General features: G+C 50.3%; 1 protein-coding gene across 8 annotated transcripts in view; it reads left to right on the forward strand.

Moving 5' to 3' along the window:
- Positions 1-21,808, forward strand: part of PCNX3 (pecanex 3) — a 214,271-nt gene that overhangs the window by 144,779 nt on the left and 47,684 nt on the right. For 6 of the 8 annotated variants that reach the window (XM_029614747.1, XM_029614744.1, XM_029614741.1 and 3 more), the window contains 3 exons: positions 9,453-9,683; positions 10,253-10,356; positions 10,849-10,999. In XM_029614747.1, the coding sequence (XP_029470607.1) occupies positions 9,453-9,683; positions 10,253-10,356; positions 10,849-10,999 (486 nt within the window). The remainder of the gene's footprint in view (positions 1-9,452; positions 9,684-10,252; positions 10,357-10,848; positions 11,000-21,808) is intronic. The other 2 variants (XM_029614743.1, XM_029614749.1) reach the window with 1 other exon arrangement.

The raw sequence follows: 21,808 nt of genomic DNA on the forward strand, positions 1-21,808 counted from the left end.
ATGACTGCTCATCCAGATGTTGCTTGTTTCCTCTGGGGGTGGATCAAGTATATTTGCCCTCTTTTTAAGGCCTTAGTTCCTCAGTGCGTCCTCAGTTTGTCCTTAGTGCCAATTAAGCAGGTGTCTCTGAAGAATCTTTCTTTGAAGGCAATTTTTCTAGTAGCTATCTGCTCCAGTAGGCATATTTCAGAGTTAAAGGACTTATCTTACAGAGATCCCCACCTGATATTCTTTGCTGAGTTGGTCACACTTCAACAAATTCCATCCTTTCTACCCAAGATCATATTTGTCATTATGTATACATAGTGTAGTGTTTGCTGGTTTGATATTTTTGCCTTTTCATTTTAATCAGACTGTCTCGCTCCCAGCCTTCCAGGGCAGTGAATGTTGTGGCAAGAATGGCAGTCTCCATTTACTGAATGTTCATCATATTCTTCTTAAATACCTGAAGGTGACCAACTCATTCCAGAAAATGGATTAGTTCTTTATCTTGCATGGTGGCCCTCGCAAAGATGAAACCGCTTCTAAATTGTCGCTGACTAGATGGATTAAAGTGATGATTGTATAAGAGTACTTGCTAAAGGTTGGCAGGCACCTGAGACTTTGTGCTCATTTCACTAGGGTTTAGGCTTCCTTATTGTACAATTGCTCCAGAGGATATTTGTATTTTGTTGTCATTTTCATTTTCTAAATATTCAGGCCTGGAATTGTCAATAGGCACACTAGGCTTGTGCCTAGGGCAGCAGAAATCCTGGGGGGCATCAGGCTGGTTGAAGAATTGCACCTGTCAGCTGTGCTGAATCTCACTAAGTCAAGAATAGCCCTCTGTGTTTCCCGACTCAACCCCTTTCTTCCAGGCAGCATGCAGGGAATAGGAGAGCCTGCAGCAGATAGAGCAAAAGGGGATCATTTTAGGCAGATTAAGAGGGGCTGCATAGAGATCATTGGAAGGAGTTCGGCTGGGGAGCATATGTGTCTGTATAAGAGAGAGAGAACAAGGGTAGAGGGCAGTGTTTTGTGAGTGAAAAAGAAGGGATTGGTGCCATGTGTTTGTGTGGGACCTTAATTTTCAGTGTTTATTTCCCCTGGGAATTTCAATGTTATAACAAAAGAAAATCAATGGAAAAATGGCTTTGTTATAACAAACAGGAGAACAATCAATGGAAAAGTAACTTTTCCACTATGTTTTTTGTTAGAGCATTGAAATCCTCATAAAAAATAAAATAGAAACTGAAAATGAAGGTCTCTACTTATTGGGTACGATGTTAGGGGATGCAAGGAGGAACAGGACCAGAGCATGGTAGAGATACCTCCCTCCTCCTATCTCCATCCACTGCAATTCAAATCCCATGATCTTCAATTTTATTCCCCAATTCCTGGAACCCTCCCTCTATTAATTCGGTCCTCCTAAGGCAGGGGTCAGGAACCTTTTTGGCTGAGAGAGCCATGAACGCCACATATTTTAAAATGTAATTCCATGAGAGCCATACAATATGTTTAAAACTAAATACAAGTAAATGTGTGCATTTTATGTAAGATCACACTTTTAAAGTACAAATAAGTCTCTGAAAATATTACACCAGGCCTTAAGACACCAATACATCTCCTATTAGGAAAACGGACCAAGTCAGGCTGCTATAGAGTCCTACACAGAAACTACACGCCAGCAGAAAACCTCACCTGAATCACGTGCTGACCCTCACCTAACATAGAATAAAGAGACCAAAACGCATAACTAGAAGCATGCAGAAAAAACTGAATTGGAAACTGCAACAAGCCAGAGTCTCTGTATGCAGTGTAACAAAGGAAAAAAGAAACATCACACATCCTTATAAAACAAATCAAGAAATATAAAATCATCAGCAGTAAAACTGTACTAGCAAAACAAACATATTTCGAAACAGCTGATGAGTGGAATATCCAATAATTAAAAACTCATATAAAAAATTTCCAGATACCAACAAAATATTTCAAAATAGACACAAAGACCCAGTAATGAAAAATAATAAGGATACAAAAATTTTTTTGCTCTGCATACCTGGGAACGTTTGATATCCAGGTGTCCTGAGATTGTTCTGAATTAGCAGGAGGAGGGGTGGTTTGCTTGGAACTTTCTCCTCTCTCTCTCAGTCACATACCAGCGCGCGCTCTCACACTGGCTCTCAATTACACACCTATACACACATGCTCTCAGGCACTCACATATACACATGCTTTTTCTCTCTCACTTATATAGGCTCTTAATTACACATTTACACACATGCTGTCTATCTTTTCACGCTTACACACACACACACACACAGGCTTTCAATCACATAAATACATGCTGTCTTTTTCTCTCACACACAGACTCTCATTCACATGCTTACAAACATGTCCTCTCTTTCCCTCATTTACACACAGGCTCTCAATCACATACTCACATGCTCCATCACGTAAACCAGCTCTCAATCACACACAGACACACATGCCCTCTCTCTTACTTATACACACAGGCTCTTAATCATACATACACATGATCTCTCTCACACACAAAGGATCTCAATCATACACACATACTCTTTCACACAAACAGGTTTTCAGTCACAAACTTACACATACAGGTTCCCAATCGTAAACTTACATTCATGCTCTCTCTCTCACAGGCAGGCTCTCAATCACAGACATACTCTCTTTCACATATACAGGCTCTCAATCATTCACATACATGCAATCTCTCACTCACACACACAGGATCTCAAACACACATGCTTGCTCGCTCATTCACTCTCTCTCTCCCCCACCCCCACCCCGGGAACTCGCGGCATCAGCAGCCTCCTCCCAACGCTAACCACCTTCATTTTCAGCCCTCGCGGAGGAGGAGTCCCATCGGCCGCGGTTGAAGCTCTTCTTTATTTTCCTCCGAGCCGCGCTGCACAGTCTTCTTTTCGTTGGACCGACACTGACCACACTAGCGTGGTCTCTTCTTCCCGCACACGCATCCGATGCTCACCACTTCCTCTTCCGGGCCGTGGGGGGGCGGGAAGAAGAGAGCATGCCGGTGCCGCCGACTCCAGCTATTCTGCCGCGTTCCGCCCGGGCTGACAGCATTTTAAGCCCGGGTGGAGGAGGACCGGGGAGCAGCTGGTTCAGTGGGGGACTGGAAAGTGTGGCGACACACTGATTTAGTAGATTTGTCTGCGAGCCAGATGCAGCCATCAAAAGAGCCATTTCCCTGTACGTACCAGGATCAGTCCAGGACACCTGGGTTGTGACTCCGCACCAGTAGATGGAGACAGACTAAAACTTGTGGGCGGAGCCATATATGCCCCTGTGCCAGTCACAGCCCCTCAGTCTTACTCTGTCTCCAGTAGATGGTGCAGGTCCGGTCACAGCTCCTCCCTGCCCTGATTCTGGTACTCCGTCAGGGTTGGTTTTCTTTTTGGTTTAGGCCAGGTTAGGCTTTAGTGTCTTTTAATTGGAATTTTTGCCAAATTGTCACTGACGTCCGTCTGCCCTGCCTCCCAGGGGGGTTGAGAGGTCCTGAGGGGACTACCCCCCCCCCGGTTGAGGCCGCTGCTAGGGTCGAGGACCCGGCTTTTCTAAGTAGCAGCGTCAGGGGTGACACCGGGGAGCCCGGTTCACTCACCCCTGCTGGACTAGGGCTCCAGGACCGCGGACAGCGACAGGCGTTGTTTTTTTGTAAAAAAAAAAAAAAAAAAAAAAAAAAAAAAGAGTTTTGTCTTTTGTTTTGTGCCGGCTCTCTGTTCCTTGCGTCGCCGCTCTCGGGGGGGGCGCCGCTGACAGGGGGGAGGCTGTTCGCGCGATTTTATTATTTTTTGATTTCCTCTGCTGCCGTCTTCGCGCCGTTTCGCCAGCATGCCTCGCGGCTCCGCTTGCCGGGCCTGCGGCTCGGTGCGCGCGCGTCTCTCGCGCGACGGCCTATGCGCTTCCTGCATCCCGGGCGATGAAGGGTCGTCCGGGGCATCTCGGGGGGCTTGAGTGCGGCCCGCGCGATGGAGAGGCCCCAGGATTTGTTCCCGCTCAGCGCGGGAGTGGCGGCCATTTTAGCCACGGGCCGCGAAATGGCGCGGGAAGCGGCAGGGCCTGCGGCCTTGCCTCCCACACTGTCTCCTCAGCGGGGCCCGACGGGGGGGAGTCCCTCGGGGGACCCAGGGTCCTCGGGGAGCCCAGCTGAGGCTGCTTCTGATTCCAGCTCGTTTTCGGAGGACTTTGCGCTTTTGCTGCGCAAAGTCCTGAAATGTAGGAAAAGTAAGAGCAAGCGCGGCCGGAGGGAGTCCCGCAGGGCTCCACCGCCGAAAAAGTCCAACAGGCCCTCGGGGGTTACGGATGTGCCCCCGTGTGCTTCCAGGGGGAAACGGCCTCCACTGATTCCCCTGAAGAGCCCCAAAAAGGGGCCGATGACGTGGCAGGGGACGGATCCGCTTCATCTGCAGCAGGAAAGGCACCACAGGCAGCGGAGGGAGACGATCCGCAGGGAGGAACTGCCTCCCCTAATTCCAGCCATCCTCCAGGAACTGGGAATTGAAGCACCTCCGGTAGCGGTCCGGCAGGAGGCGAACATGGATCCGGTCCTGTTAGGCCTCACGGGCCCTGCAGTGGCTTTTCCGTTTCATTTTTCTTCCACGGACATCCTATTCCGGGAATGGGACACCCCGGAATTGGGGCTGAAGGTCAGCAAAGCCATGGACAAGCTTTACCCGCTCCCGGAGGATGCGCTGGACCTTCTTAAGCTCCCCAAGGTGGATTCGGCGGTCTCTGAGGTAACAAAGAGATCCACTATTCCAGTCACGGGTGCGACAGCCCTCAGAGATCTTCAGGACAGGACAGGAAGCTGGAAGTGCAACTTAAGAAGATTTTCGAGGTTTCCGCGCTGGGTATTCGAGCCGCCATCTGTACATTTCGCTATGAGAGCTAGCTTGCGCTGGGCCCAAGTTCTCCAGGCCAATGCGGATCTTTCTGCTGACGAGGCAGCGCAGGCGGATAGGTTGGAAGCAGCCATAGCATATGGCGCAGATGCGCTCCACGATCTGCTGCATACTTCGGCGAGATCCATGGTGGCTGCGGTTTCGGCGCGCAGACTCCTGTGGCTACGCAGCTGGGCAGCAGACGGCTCCTCCAAGGCTCACCTCGGGGCGCTTCCGTTCAAAGGCAAGTTGCTGTTTGGCAAGGAGTTAGATGACTTGATGGTTTCCCTGGGGGAAAACAGGGCTTTTAGGCTGCCCGAGGATAGATCCAGGGCGCGGTCTTCGTTTTCGGCTAGGTCCCGCTTTCGGGGTCCCAGGAAGTCGCGTCCTCAAAGGTCGTCGGGCACGCATATAGGTCTGCTTCCTCCCGTACTTCGCAGTGGCAGCAACAGTCCTTTCGGGGAAAGCGCTTCGGGAGGCAAGGAGGTCCCCTGGCGATTACGGGGCCCAAGTCGTCACAATGAAGAGTGGTCGGCCCATCTCCCGCCGCAGCCCCTGCACTCCGTTCCCAACGTCGGGGCGCGGTTGCTGTCCTTTTTCGGGAGATGGGCCGATGTAACGTCGGACCAGTGGGTCCTCAGCGTGATAAGACACGGCTACGCGTTAGATTTTGCTCGCACTCCAGCGGACAAGTTCCTTGTCTCGCCCTGCAAGGCCCCCGAGAAGAGGGCGGCGGTGCTAGACACCATCCGACGCTTAGAAGCTTTGGGAGCCATTTCCCCCGTCCCGGTCAGCCAGCACGGCAGGGGCCGTTACTCCATTTACTTCATCGTCCCAAAGAAAGACTGCTCGTTCAGACCAATCCTGGATCTCAAGGGAGTAAACCGATGCCTGCGCGTTCCTCACTTCAAAATGGAGACGATTCGGTCGGTCATCGCCGCGGTAAGGCCCGGCGAGTTCCTGGCCTCCCTGGATCTCACGGAGGCGTATCTTCACATAGGCATTCAGCCGGCGTTCCAAAGCTTCCTCAGGTTCTGCATTCTAGGACGGCATTACCAGTTTCGGGCGCTCCCGTTTGGGCTCGCAACGGCTCCCCGTACATTCACGAAGGTGATGGTGGTGGTGGCAGCGCAGTTGCGCCGGGAAGGTCTCCTGGTCCATCCTTATCTGGACGATTGGCTGATTCGGGCGAAGTCCGAGAATCAGTGTCGATTGGCAGTGGACAGGGTCCTCCATCTCCTGCAGTCCCTAGGATGGGTGGTCAACTTCAGCAAAAGTCATCTGGCACCCACGCAGACCTTGGAATATCTAGGAGCGGTGTTCGACACGAAGCAAGGCAAGGTGTTCCTGTCACACGACCGGGTATGCAAACTGCAATCTCAGGTACGGCGTTTACTGTCGCTCCGTCGACCGCGGGTCTGCGACTACCTTACGGTCCTCGGATCTATGGCTTCCACGCTGGCGCTGGTCCCATGGGCGTTTGCTCACCTGCGACCATTACAGTCTTCGTTACTGACCCGCTGGAAGCCGGTCTCGGAGGACTTCCAACTACCGCTTCCTCTAGCGGGACACGCGAGGTCCAGCCTGCTATGGTGGCTGGATTCCAGTCATCTGTCTTCTGGAGTCTCCCTTCTGGTACCCGACTGGACAGTGGTAACCACGGATGCTAGCCTCTCCGGCTGGGGGGCGGTCTGCCTAGGGAGTTTGGTCCAAGGCCAATGGTCAGTGTCGCAAGCCCAATGGTCTATCAATCGCCTAGAGACCAGAGCGGTCCGTCTGGCCTTACATCACTTCCTGCCGTTGCTGCGGGGAAAGGCAGTCCGAGTGTTGTCGGACAATGCGACCACCGTGGCTTACATCAACCGCCAGGGCGGGACAAGGAGCCCCCAGGTGGCGGAGGAGGCTCAACGCTTGATGGCCTGGTCGGAGCTGCATCTCAGCAACATAGCAGCATCTCACATTGCGGGAGTCGACAATGTTCAGGCGGATTTTCTCAGCCGTCATCGTCTAGATCCCGGAGAGTGGGAGCTGGGGGACGAAGCGTTCCTTCTCATTTGCGAAAAGTGGGGGGTGCCCCACATGGATCTGATGGCCACGTGGCACAATGCGAAGGCTCCGCGATTTTACAGCCGACGTCGAGAACGGGGGGCAGAAGGCGTCGATGCGTTGGTGCTTCCCTGGCCGACGGACGTGTTGCTCTACATGTTTCCCCCGTGGCCGATGATCGGCACGGCGCATAGAGTTGCACCCAGCCAAGGTGATCTTGGTGGCACCGGAGTGGCCGCGCCGGCCGTGGTTCGCAGACCTTGTCCAGCTGGCAGTAACGGCGCCCCTTCGGCTCCAAGGAATGGCGGGCCTACTCCGCCAGGGCCCCGTCTGTTTGGAGGATGCGGATCACTTCTGTCTCGCGGCATGGCTTTTGAGAGGAGGCGCCTGAAGAGTAAAGGTTACTCGGATGCGGTGGTGGCTACGTTGCTGCGTTCCAGGAAACAGTCGACGTTTCTGGCTTATATCCGTGTCTGGGTGGTCTTTGAGGAATGGTGCGTGCAGCGTGGGGTGGACCCCACTTCGGCTTCAGTTTCCAACATTCTGGCGTTCCTCCAGGAAGGTCTAGCCAAGGGTCTGGCGTGCAGTTCCCTACGGGTGCAGGTAGCGGCGCTTGGTTGTTTGCGAGGTAAGGTCCGGGGTGCGTCCTTGGCGTTTCACCCGGATATTTCTCGTTTCCTTCGGGGGGCTAAGCACCTTCACCCTCCATTACGGCTCCCTTGTCCGGCTTGGAACCTCAATTGGGTTCTCTCCGCTCTCTGTGCGGCACCGTTTGAGCCCTTGAAACGCGTAACGCTTAAGGATCTCACTTTGAAAACGGCGTTCTTGGTGGCGATTGCCTCGGCGCGGCGTGTCTCCGAGCTACAGGCCCTGTCCTGTAGGGAACCTTTCTTGCGTATTTCGGATTCCGGTGTTTCTCTGCGGACGGTTCCTTCCTTTCTTCCGAAAGTTGTGTCGTCTTTTCATGTGAATCAATCGGTGGAGCTGCCCGCTTTCGCAGGTGGGGTGTCCTCCGTTCCGGAAGCAAGGGACTTACGGAAGCTAGATGTGCGGAGATCCCTCCTTCGGTATCTGGAGGTCACTAATCCATTTCGGATCACGGATCATCTGTTTGTCCTGTTCTCTGGACCAAAGAAAGGGGCCGCAGCGTCTCGCACTACGATCGCCCGTTGGCTCAAAGAGGCCATTGGTTCGGCCTACTTGATGCGTGGAAAGCCACTTCCTGTGGGCCTGAGGGCTCACTCGACTCGATCTCAAGCAACGTCTTGGGCGGAAGCTTCGCAGGTGTCGCCTCAAGAGATTTGCAGGGCGGCTACCTGGAAGTCGTTGCATACCTTTATCAGGCATTACAGGTTGGATGTCAGGGCTACCGATCCCGGGGGTTTTGGAGAGAGGGTACTCCGAGCGGGACTCTCTGCTTCCCACCCTCAGTAGGTTTGCTCTGGTACATCCCAGGTGTCCTGGACTGATCCTGGTACGTACAGGGAAAGGAAAATTAGTTTCTTACCTGATAATTTTCGTTCCTGTAGTACCAAGGATCAGTCCAGGATCCCGCCCGCAGTGCTGCGCTGAAGTAATGGAGAGTCCGCTCATTGTTCTAAATTACTCTGTTCCGCTTGTTCGCTCTCTCGGTTGGGGAGTCTGTTTCCAGAAGGCGTGTTCTTCCCCGTTTTATGGTTAATAGCTAGTTTGGTTCTCTGGTTATGTTCTACTTTGACATTCCGTATGACTGAGGGGCTGTGACTGGCACAGGGGCATATATGGCTCCGCCCACAAGTTTTAGTCTGTCTCCATCTACTGGTGCGGAGTCACAACCCAGGTGTCCTGGACTGATCCTTGGTACTACAGGAACGAAAATTATCAGGTAAGAAACTAATTTTCCTATCTGGCTCGCAAGCCATGGGTTCCCGACCCCTGTCCTAAGGTGATCTCTTTGCCTAGCCTGTGCCAGCTGAGATTGTATGGCACAAGCATTCTGTTTTACTTTATTCCTGGCCCTGTTGTTTCAAGGGTGTGCTTGAAACAACAAGTCCCCAGTTGCTTGGGGATTCTTTTGGTGTGGACAAAGGACCATAATGTGTCCTACACCTCCATACCACAAACAGTGGAAGTGGGGTCATGATTGCTGCCATCGATTATCACTTTCCAAAAGTGAGTATGTTTTGCAATTTCAAACATAAGCATGTATTTTTAACTGGAAACCCCCCCCCCCCCCACAAAAATAGATTTGTGCAGACAATTTTTCAAAGGGAAGCTTTTGCAGTTATGCAGACATTATGAATATTGCCCTTTTGAGGAAACAGACCTGATGTCTATTCCAAGACTTTTAACAAATGCGTCCAGTCAATCGGTGAAAATACTCTAGGGGTATAGAGTGTCTCAGAGGTGCCTGAAATTAGAAAATTTTTTGATATTATGTTGGGGAAGGCTTTTTTTTTTATTGTTGGCTACTATGTGTCAGCTTTTAATGTGACTCTTTCTCTTCACTCCCTTCTTTAGAGTATTATCTATTATGTGACTCGTTCTCCAAAACTGGAGGATTGGCTGAGCAATGAGAACATTCAGGATGCCCTACGTCCCTGTAGCCTTCCCAGCTATGCCGACAGTGACCCAACCTTTAATCTCAACATTGACGAGGACTATGACCACCGCATGGCAGGGGTCACTCTGTCCTCCTTCTGCAACATTTACCTTGACTGGATCCAGCACTGCATTGGCCGAAGGGAGAAGGTGAGGCCTGGTTTGGTGGGAGGCATGTTGCCATGGTCAGCAGGAGCATTAGCTGAACTAGGTGGCCACCTAGGGCCCCGGAAGTGGGCTGGGCGTGAGGGCGGCAATTTTGAAAATGAACAAGGGTGGAGAGGCATGGGCTGGGAAAGGTTGCAGTGTGAGAACGGAGCTTTGGAGGTTTGTGATGTGTGATCTGCAGGGTTCGGGTTCGTGCGGGAGGAGAGAGATCACGTAATGTTGTTACCTCATTGCTGCCTAGGACAGCCGCAGACACTTGCACTGTTTGCGCTGGCACTGTATGTTATTGGGCATGATAATCCCAGTGGTGAATGGAGCAGAGCCCCTCCAGCTGAGAACAAAGAAGCATTTACAGAATCAATCATGTAATAGGTCATAGAGTTGCAAACCTACAAACCTGGCTTTGTATCAGCTCTCACTGTGATCCAGTTTCTCATCCCAGCATTGCCACTAGCTCTCCTTGTGTTTAAAGTGGGCTAGTACTGTGTGGTGATTTTATGAGCATGTCTGTTAAAAGTTCTATGTGACTTGGGCTCTCTCTCTGTGCACAGCCTGTGGAGCAAGACTGTAACTCACCGCTGGTGACTCTTTGCTTTGGACTCTGCATTCTGGGACGCAGGGCACTGGGGACTGCCTCACACAGCATGTCTGCAAGGTGAGTACTTGAACTGCCCCCTCCCTTTGTATATATAACACTTTTCATGCATGCTCGCACACAGCCTACACATGCCAGCATCATCCAAGCTTGTATGCTAGTGAGCCAGCATAGCTACCTGTGACACTTGGTAGAATGGGATGAGGTGGTTTAAGAACATACGTTGTTGCCATATTGGGTCAGACCGAGGATCCATCAAGCTCAGCCAGGACCTTGTCCAAAGCTTTTTAAAACCCAGCTAAACTAACTGCCTTAACCACATCCTCTGGCAATGAATTCCAGAGCTTAATTATGTGTTGAGTGAAAAAGAATTTTCTCTGATTTGTTTTAAATGTGCTACTTGCTAACTTCATGGAGTGCCCCATAGTCCTATTTATCTGAAAGAGGAAACAACTGATTCATATTTACCCATTCTAGTCCTCACGATTTTGTAGATCTCCATCATACTATATGGTTTAAACATTGCTGGTGATCACACTTGCTCTGTTGCAGCAGCCTGGAGCCCTTCCTGTTCGGCCTTCATGCCCTCTTCAAAGGTGATTTTCGCATCACTTCACCCAGGGACGAATGGGTCTTTGCTGACATGGACCTACTGCATAAGGTCGTGGCCCCCGGGGTCCGGATGTCCCTGAAGCTCCACCAGGTAATGGCTATGTGTAGAGGTGGCAGGGGACACCTCTAAGAAAGCTGAGGTCTGCTGAATAAGGGAACAGAATGCTCAGAATAATTCCATTGTCCACCACACAATTTATAGACCCATGTAGTATAATGACGTATATTGTTCAGTGCTGATAATGCTTCCTTAGACAGGAAAACCCATCTGGTACTTTTTCCATAGACAAGCAGAAACACAGCCACACAAGTGGGGTGACATCATCCAATAGTGTCGTTGCGGGAAAAATTTCATTCTTCTAGCTCTGAAAGACCCAGAAGTCTTTCAGAGCATGTGCAAGAGTTCCCATGCTACTGCTGCCGTGCAAGTTACCTTCAGTCTTTTTTTGTCCTGGTAAGGATTTTATTTGCTCTTTACTCACAGTGCTGTCACTGATTTTTCATAGGTGTTCTGGTTTAATTTCTTCTACTTTTCTTGTAATTTGATTTGTTATTGATTTATTTGAACTTAAATAAAAAAAAAAAAAGGAATTTTCCTAGCGTGTAGCAGATGGACTCAGGACCAATGGGTATAGTGTACTCCTGATAGCAGTTGGGAGACGGCATCAGATTTCAATCTGACGTCAGCCTACATATACCCATGCAGGAAGCTCTGCTCTTCAGTATTTCTCCGTCTCCTTAGCAGTTTGGGACACTACACACGCTTGCACAGCATTAGAAAATCCAAACCAAAAGAGAGAAAATCTTACCTCTACAAGGCGCGCCCCCCTCTCCTGTGGTGATACCTAAGGGTCCCTCCCCCAGTCGAGAATTCCTGAGGTGATTTCCGAGATACCTCAGAGGTAAGCCTCGGTCCAGTAGCCGGTTCCCAGTGTGGACTTAGCCCCCCTGAGTGGCTGAGAAGCAGCGGGTGCAATACCGAGCACGGCGGTAAAGGTATTCCCCTCTCCTCCCGCAGTCGGAGACCGCCTGGCACGAGACTGGGAAGTGCTGAGACAAGGTAAGGAAGAAATCTTTATTGAAGTCTCCGGTCTCCGAGGCTCGATGAGCCGCACAGATCGCCATCCGGCGTCTGTTCCATTGGGTTGAGCAGCCCCGTCCAGGCTAGGCCCCGATCCGGTGCGAGGGGCCTTCCACGTGGAGACCCTCCGGAGGGGTCGCCATCTTGTCCGCGTGGTCATCAGCGCCATTTCCCCCCCCTTGGCCGCGTATTGCCCACACAACTGAGCCGGGCGCACAAACTACTTGTGCGCACAGCGGCATGCGTATCTGTGCCGTGCGCACAGTGGCACGCTCATCAGTGCCGGGCACACAAATAAGCCTGTGCGCACAACGGCATGCGCATCTCGCTAAGCGCAGGCCTGCACGCACAGCGTCGGCGCACCTGGAACGCAGAAATAAGCCTCCCAGCGAGCGCACATACGTGCATAGACGAGTTTGGAACCACTGCATGCACACAAATCATGGCACCGCTGGCCAAGAAAGCCAAGGGACAAGCCCTCTGCCCAGCCTGCCACCTGAGAGCTGCGCAACAGGAAGTGGCCTCTGCCCTGTGCCTACAGTGCGAAGAGGCTCTGAGGGAACCGAGAAAGGCCCCCCTCAGTCAGTAGAGGAATCCTGCTCCACCAATGACAGTACACCAGATGGACTCCTCGGGGAACACCGCAGGATTCAATTTAGACCCAGGGGCCTTTTCCTGGGTGGAATTCTTCAAAGGGCTGCAAACATTCGTCCAGGTGCAATCGGTGCCACCTGTGACACAGCCACAGTCTCCACCAGAAGTGAAAAACCTTCCAGGCCCTTCTCAACCTCTCCGACACGTGCCTCCGCCCCGAGATGTGCCTCCTCCGGGCAAAAGCCTCCACTTAGGGGAAACAGACACCTCTGAGGAAGAGCCGGAATACCTGGAGGAAGGGGAAATCCCTCCAGGGATTGAACCATACCGAACCATGATGCATTTCTTCTCCAAAGACGAGCTATCAGATCTTGTGTCTCTAAGCCTGAAGACGCTGGCCATCCCAGGCACAAGCTCCGCAGCAGAGCCAAAGACGAACCCAGTTTTGGTCTGGCTCCGTCAGGCCTCATGCCATTTCCCAGTGCTGCAGGCCGTACAACAACTGACTGACCTAGAATGGAATGCCCTGGAGGCCAGCTTCAAAGGAGGACGGGCCCTAGAAGCCCTATACCCCCTGGAACCCTCAGCCAAAGAACTCCTGGGGTTTCTCAAAGTGGACGCCATGGTCTGCGCGGTCTCAAAGCGTACACCATTCCAGCCGAAGGAGGAGCTGCACTCAAGGATGCCCAGGACAGACGTCAGGAATCCATTTGATGTCGCAGCTATGTCCCTGCAGATTGCTGCCTGCTGCGCCGTGGTGACATGTGCCTGCTTGTCGCTGTCCAGGGACGCAACCACGTCCGTTGAAACATTAGAACCGGCGATATCTTTCCTCATGGATGCGACCTCCAACCTGGTGCGCACCACAGCCAGAGGCATCTCATCCATAGTGGCAGCCAGAAGGCAACTCTAGCTCCAAAGTTGGTCAGCCGATGCGACTTCCAAGACGAAACTCATGAGAATGCCTTTTAAAGGAGCCCTCCTGTTTGGAAGCGAACTGGAGAAGTTAGCCGACAAATGGGGTGAATCCCCAGTACCTCGGTTACCGGAGGACAGAAACAAAAGAAACCAATGCCCCTCTCCCCGAAGATCCAAGGGCAGAGGATCCCAGCGTTTTAGACCGTACAAAAACACATACCAAGCACCTCGTCCCGAAGGCAGGGGCCAGCCCTTTCGGAACAGACACAACAAGAGGGGAGCCGGCTCAGGTCCAGGCCCCAGCTACACCCCACAATGAGAATCAACAGACCCATCCACAGGAAGAAGCCATAGGGGGCAGCCTTGCCCTATTCTACCAAAGATGGGTGTCGAGATAATGTTGGACAAGTGGGTCCTTACCATCATTCGAGAGGGATACTACCTGGACTTCCACAGTATTCCTCCAGACAAATTTGTGAAATCACCGTGCCATTCCCCCTCCAAGAGGACGGCAGTGGAAGCCACACTGACAAAACTACTCGCCCTGAGGGTGATAACACCGGTGCCCACGCACCAACAAAATACTGGGCACTATTCCATTTTTTTATCGTCCCCAAGAAAGAGGGAACGTTCCGGCCCATCCTAGACATCAAATCCGTCAATCGCTACCTGAGGGTACCACACTTCCGCATGGAAACCCTACGCTCGGTCATAAGGGCAGTACAGCGGGGAGAATTTCTGACCTCACTGGATCTGTCAGAAGCCTATCTCCACATCCATTAATGGCTATTAATCAATTATACTTAGGGAATAGCCACTGCTATTAATTGCATCAGTAGCATGGGTTCTTCTTAGTGTTTGGGTAATTGCCAGGTTCTTGTGGCCTGGTTTTTGGCCTCTGTTGGAAACAGGATGCTGGGCTTGATGGACCCTTGGTCTGTCCCAGCATGGCAATTTCTTATGTTCTTATGTTCATCCCGTTTCATCACGACCATCAGTCGTGATGAACCGGGACCATCAGTATCTACATTTCACGATACTGGAATATCACTGCCAGTTCCAGGCGCTACCCTTAGGACTAGCTACTGCTCCTCGGATGTTCACCAAAATCATGGTTGTAGTGGCGGCGACACTGAGGAAAGAAGGAATCCTCGTACATCCATATCTGGACGATTGACTGATCAGGGCAAAATCTCCAGAGGAAAGCCACCAGGCGACCACCGGAGTCAAGAATCTACTGCAGAATCTCGGGTGGGTCGTCAACACAACCAAGAGCTGCCTGCAGCCCTCCCAATCACTAGAATACCTGGGAGTCTGGTTCGACACCATACAAGGCAAAATTGTTCTTCCCACTACAAGGAGAAGGAAACTGATGGACCAGTTGTGAAATCTGTTGACCTGGTTTTGCCCCAAGGTATGGGACTACCTCAAAGTCCTCGGCCTCATGACATAAACGCTAGACGTTGTCCCATGGGCAAGGACCCTCATGCGACCACTACAACATTCCCTACTGTCGCGATGGAACCCGATGTCCCAGAACTACTCCGTTCACCTCCAGCTACTGGCAGAGGTGAGGACCCAGCTCCAATGGTGGCTACAAGAAGACCATCTGAGCAAGAGATTAAGGCTATCCCCACTGACCTGGGTCTTGCCCACCACGGATGCGAGCCTACGAGGATGGGGAGCCCACTGCCAGGAACTGACGGCCCAGGGACAATGGGACAAAGAAGAGTCGGGATGGAACATCAACTGACTGGAAGCCCGGGCAGTCAGACTAGGCTGCCTTCGATTCAGTCACAGACTCTGGGGCGAATCTGTCAGAGTCATGGTGGACAGTGCCACAACAGTTGCCTACATCAACCGCCAGGGAGGAACCAGAAGACAACAGGTGTCCCTGGAAATAGAACCCCTAATAGTGTGGGTGGAAGCAAACCTACAAGGGATCTTTGCCGCCCACATTGCGGGAAAAGACAAAGTCACTGCGGATTACCTCAGCAGAGAGAGTCTAGACCCAGGGGAATGGATGCTGTTGACCAGCTTTCCAGTTGCTCGTAAACCGCTGGGGAACACCAGCCATGGATCTTCTGGCAACCCGGTCCAATGCCCAAGTTCCCAAGTTGCTCAGCCACAGACGAGAACCACAATCCCAGGGAATTGCCGCCCTCGTCCAGACCTGGCCACAGGAAGACCTGCTGTGTATGCCTTTCCCCCATGGCCACTACTGGGCGGGATCATCCGCAAGATAGAACACCATAGGGGGCTAGTACTACTAGTGGCCCTGGACTGGCCAAGAAGGCCATGGTACGCAGACATGCGGAAACTTCTGGCGGAGAACCCTCTGTGTCTACCTCCACACAGGGACCTGCTCCAGCAAGGACCGATCCTCCACGAAGACCCAACTCTATTCTCTCTTACGGTCTGGCCATTGAGAGGACTTGCCTGAAGAAGAGCGGATACTCAGGGGCAGTGATTGACACCTTACTCCAAGCACGCAAGTTTTCCACGTCCCTATCTTACATACGAATATGGAGAATATTCGAAGCCTGGTGTGAGGACCGTGACATCCTTCTGCGGACAGTCAAAATCTCCATGATCCTGGAATTTCTGCAGGATGGCTTGAAGAAGGGGTTGTCTTTCAACTCCATCAAGGTTCAGGTAGCCGCGCTGACCTGCTTCAGAGCCAAAGTCGACGGCATCAATCTATCATCCCATCCAGACGTTTTCCATTTCCTGAGAGGGGTCAAACAAATCCGACCACCAAAGTGGCCGGTGCCCCTATGGAATCTCAATCTAGTACTAGACTCTTGGCGGGAGTTTCCTTCAGACCTACACGCAGTCTGTCACTACAACTCCTGACCTTGAAGACGGCATTCCTAGTGGCAATATGTTCAGCTCGTTGCATCTCCAAACTTCAAGCACTATCCTGTCAGGAACCGTTCCTTAGATTCACACCGGGATCCATACAGCTCTGCACTGTTCCCTCCTTCCTTCCAAAGGTGTTTTCTCATTTCCATCTAAACCAAGCCATATTGCTGCCATCTCCAGACAAGCATAAGGACTCTGAGGACTCACGCCTTCTTCACCATCTGAACGTTGGCAGACTCCTAGTCCGATACCTGGAAAAATCGGAATCCTTACGAAAGACGGACCACCTATTCTTACTTCACAGCGGGAAGAAACAAGGGGAAGCGGCCTCGCAGGCAACCATAGCCCACTGGATCAAAGAAGTAATCAAAGCAGCCTACATAGAGGCAGGAAAGCCTCCATCTCTACAAGTCAAGGCCCATTCTACAAGGGCCCAGGCAGTATCCTGGGCAGAAACTAAAATGCTGTCACCCACCGAGATCTATCAACGCGGTCCTCCATTCACACCTTCTTGAGGTTCTACTGCCTGGATGTTCAGGCCCGAGAGGACACAGCATTTGCAAGGGCAGTACTAAGTGGGCACGGGCAGCCTCCCACCCGGTTCGGGAGTAGCTTTTGTACATCCCATTGGTCCTGAGTCCATCTGCTATAGGAAATGGAGAAATTACTTACCCGATAATTTCGTTTTCCTTAGTGTAGACAGATAAGAACATAAGAAAATGCCATACTGGGTCAGACCAAGGGTCCATCAAGCCCAGCATCCTGTTTCCACAGTGGCCAATCCAGGCCATAAGAACCTGGCAAGTACCCAAAAACTAAGTCTGTTCCATGTTACTGTTGCTAATGGCAGTGGCTATTCTCTAAGTGAACTTAATAGCAGGTAATGGACTTCTCCTCCAAGAACTTATCCAATCCTTTTTTAAACACAGCTATACTAACTGCACTAACCACATCCTCTGGCAACAAATTCCAGAGTTTAATTGTGCGCTGAGTAAAAAAGAACTTTCTCCGATTAGTTTTAAATGTGCCCCATGCTAACTTCATGGAGTGCCCCCTAGTCTTTCTACTATCTGAAAGAGTAAATAACCGATTCACATCTACCCGTTCTAGACCTCTCATGATTTTAAACATCTCTATCATATCCCCCCTCAGCCGTCTCTTCTCCAAGCTGAAAAGTCCTAACCTCTTTAGTCTTTCCTCATAGAGGAGCTGATCCATTCCCCTTATCATTTTGGTAGCCCTTCTCTGTACCTTCTTCATCGCAATTATATCTTTTTTGAGATGCGGCGACCAGAATTGTACACAGTATTCAAGGTGCGGTCTCACCATGGAGCGATACAGAGGCATTATGACATTTTCCGTTTTATTCACCATTCCCTTTCTAATAATTCCCAACATTCTGTTTGCTTTTTTGACTGCCGCAGCACACTGAACTGACGATTTCAATGTGTTATCCACCATGACAGCTAGATCTCTTTCTTGGATTGTAGCACCTAATATGGAACCCAACATTGTGTAATTATAGCATGGGTTATTTTTCCCTATATGCATCACCTTGCACTTATCCACATTAAATTTCATCTGCCATTTGGATGCCCAATTTTCCAGTCTCACAAGGTCTTCCTGCAATTTATCACAATCTGCTTGTGATTTAACTACTCTGAACAATTTTGTGTCATCTGCAAATTTGATTATCTCAATCGTCGTATTTCTTTCCAGATCATTTATAAATATATTGAAAAGTAAGGGTCCCAATACAGATCCCTGAAGCACTCCACTGTCCACTCCCTTTCACTGAGAAAATTGTCCATTTAATCCTACTCTCTGTTTCCTGTCTTTTAGCCAGTTTGCAATCCACGAAAGGACATCGCCACCTATCCCATGACTTTTTACTTTTCCTAGAAGCCTCTCATGAGGAACTTTGTCAAACGCCTTCTGAAAATCCAATTAAAAACTCTGTTGTGTTTTCCCTCTCTAGTTCAAGGACAAACCGTAAGGATTCTCTCGGACAACACAACGGTGGTAATATATGTGATTCATCAGGACAATACCAGAAGTCAGCAAATGGCACAGGAAGTAAAGCAGTTGGTGTTTTGGGCAGAAAGGCATGTGATGCTTTCTGCAGGATACATTATTGGCATAGAAAATGTGCAGGAGGATTTTCGTAGCCAAAACTCCTTGGATCCAGGAGAGCGATCACTGTCAAAGGAGGCCTTTGCCATGATTGTTGGCAAGTGGGGGAGACCGGTTATGGATCTGATGGCTACCTGGGTCAATGCCAAAATGAGCTAGTTAAAGGAAGGAACAGGGCTCATGGGAGATGGGAGTTGGATGCTGTCATGCAGAAATGGCTGGTGAGGGGTCTTCATTGTGTTGCCACCTTGGCCCTTGATAGATTATTGCAGCAATTATCCACCCATTGGAGGTTTGTGATCCTGGTACCATCCAATTTGCCGAGAAGACCTTGGTATGCGGATCTGGTGAGGTTGCTGGATGGCAAACCAGTGGAGTTCCACAGTCCAAGTGCTGAATATGCCAGGGTGTGTTGATATACGAAGATGACTTGGCCCTTGAAGGGAAGAGATTAGTCAAAAGGAGTTATTCCTATGGTGTATATTCTTTTACAGGCCAGGAAAGATTATATTTCCGTGACACATGCTAGCGTCAATAAGCTTTGCGAGGTCTGTGTGTGATTTAAAGGCCTGTTGGCGGGGGACAAGATGGCCGTCCACTGAGAATCACGCGAAATTCCTGCTTTCATTGCCTCTGAAAATTTTTCTTTTTCACATTGATTTACTGCTGCGACAATACTATGCCCCATACCAAATGCAAGGCAAAGTTGAAGGGAGCGATTCCTCACATTTCCTTACCAGATTTGACGCAGTGCCGCATAGCAGAGTGCTTTGGCTTGCCCCCAGCGATAGCTCCCGTTGCGATGACCACGGAAGAGAGGGACCTAGAGCAGGGCCACTCTCTTCAGGTCGACAAGATCTCTCTGACTCTGGGAGCGCCGGTGACACAGTCTCCTCCGGGTTCTGGCATGTTAGAGCCTGGAACCAGCCCGGAAGATCCCCAAGAGAGCGCACCAGAACGGAAGGAGCAGCGAAAGACAGAGGGGAAATATGAAATAGTATCTGCGACAACACCTGGAATACAGGCAATGGATGGGGCACCTGTCTGTGGGGCCCTTGGAATGATTCCCTCTACCCCTGTGGACACGAGTTCACCGCTCCCTTCTGGCACTGGGATGGTCACCATGTGAGACTCAGGAGAACGTTCCAAGACCCAGGTTGCTAAAATTAAGATTGTTAAACTAGCCATCATTACTCTGGACGTACTGTGGAATGCTATAGTAAGACTGGAGACATCAATATCTTCATTAACTGAAGTCGTGGTTGAAACTAATAATGCTCTTAAAATGAATACTCAAGTATTGACAAATCAAGAGGGGAAAATATTAAGTTTAGACTCTCGAGTAAAAGCAGTGGAGAAAATTCAGACAGAGGGGGAAGTTTCAAGAAAAATTGAGAATATTGAAAATTAAATTTGTGTTGAATTTGAGAGTACTTAACTTTCCTATAATTAAACAGCTGGCTCCAGTTGAACTCTTCAAGAACTATGTGTCTCGGGTTCTAAAAATTCCAGTTGCTTGTATGCCAATGATCATTAAGGCATATTATCTACCTCAAGCAAAAGGTCAAATTCAGCCTGGAGAAATCAAAGAAGAAAACCCACTTTTGGAAACATCATTGAATCTGTCTGAATTTCTTCAATATTCCCAAGAGATGGAAATTACACAAAGAGGGACGCTTCTAGTAACCTTTGCTTTTCCATCTGATAGGGATAATGTGTTAAGATTTTTCTTTCGATCACGTTCTTTAATGTTTTATGGGCAAAAATCTGGGTGTATCCAGATCTCACTAAGAGTACAAAGATGCACCGGAAAAAATTCCTTGCCCTTCGGCAAGAGGTTCTATCTAAAGGTGGGGTACTTTATGTTAAGATACCCCTGTAAATGTCTGGTTAGGTATAACAATGCTAATCATGTGTTCTTTGAACCAGACCAACTTAAAGTGCTTTTGGACGTTTCACCTTAAAGTACTTTGGCGATTATAAAGTAACTGGGGTCTCTCAGTGTTTCCTTACTTTTTCATGAATGTTTCCACTCGATTTTCCTTTGTCTCCCCCATTTTTCCTAGTATTATATGGGGTTGAAGGGCTATTTTTCAAATGATCTGCAGATTTTGTTTGTATTTCTACTTGATAATTTGTAAACCTCGTTTTTCTGATGCAAGATTCTTCTTGTTAATTGTTAAACTAGCCATTAAGCCCGTAACAACGGGCTACATTTAAAAAATGTTTTTGGTCCATTTCCTTCCCACTCATTCTCCTTCCCACTCCCTCCCCCTCATTCTCCCTCCCACCTCTATTCTCTCTCCCACTCCCTCTCACCTCCCTCCTCTAGTCTCCCTCCCACTCCCTCTCATCTCCCTCCTCTAGTCTCCCTCCCTCTCACCTTCCCCCCCTCCCCTCACTCTCACCTTCCCCTCTCCCCTCACTCTCTCCTCCCTCCCCTCAGTCACTACCCCCTCCCCTCATTCTCTCCTCCCTCCCCTCAGTCACTCCCCTCCTCCCCTCAGTCACTCCCCTCCTCCCCTCAGTCACTCCCCTCACCTCACTCTCTCCTCCCTCCCCCCTCCCCTCAGTCACTACCCCCTCTTTCAGTCCCCTCCCCTTTCAGCTCATCCACAACCCCTTCCCTCGGATGGCGCAGATGGAAGATCTTGGGGGGGGGGCCCTCCCTCGTGCGCTCCCCCGCCGCCGCTACTGCTCCTCGCCGCCGCCGCTACTGCTCCTCCCAGCGCAATTTTTTTTCAGGCACGCTCTGCTCTGACTGACGTGCTCGCCCGCGCATGCGCGGTAGAGCTACTCTCTACTGCGGATTTGTGGCACGTCAGTCAGGGCTCCTTTATCTAGTAGATTGCATAAAAATAAAATTAAAAAAAAAGGCCTGTTGGCCAAGAGGACTTTATTGCCCTTGATTTTGGAGTTCCTACAGGAAGGCTTGGTTAAAGGTAAAGTCGCTGAAGGTGCAAGTGGCAGCAATTGCCTGGTACAGAGGTCATTTGTCAGGGAAGTCAGTAGCTTGTCGTCCTGATTTTTCTAGATTTCTTAAAGGTGTTATGCACCCCTCCAGTGATAGATCTGGTCCTTTCTTGGAATCTGAATCTGGTGTTTACATTTCTAATTGGGCTAACCATTGAGCTCATGCAGAAGGCTTCGTTTAAGTATATAACTCTAAAGGCACTGAACGATAGTGTGCTACTGATGTAGACATAGCCCTTACTGAATGTTCTTTTACTCGCCCCTGGAGAGGAATTTTTGCTTTCTCATAACAGAATTTGATACAGTCTGCTAGCCAGTTGGAGAGAGTCTGTTTTC

This window comes from Rhinatrema bivittatum, chromosome 8 (assembly GCF_901001135.1).
Source record: "Rhinatrema bivittatum chromosome 8, aRhiBiv1.1, whole genome shotgun sequence".
Taxonomy (NCBI): Eukaryota; Metazoa; Chordata; class Amphibia; order Gymnophiona; family Rhinatrematidae; genus Rhinatrema; species Rhinatrema bivittatum.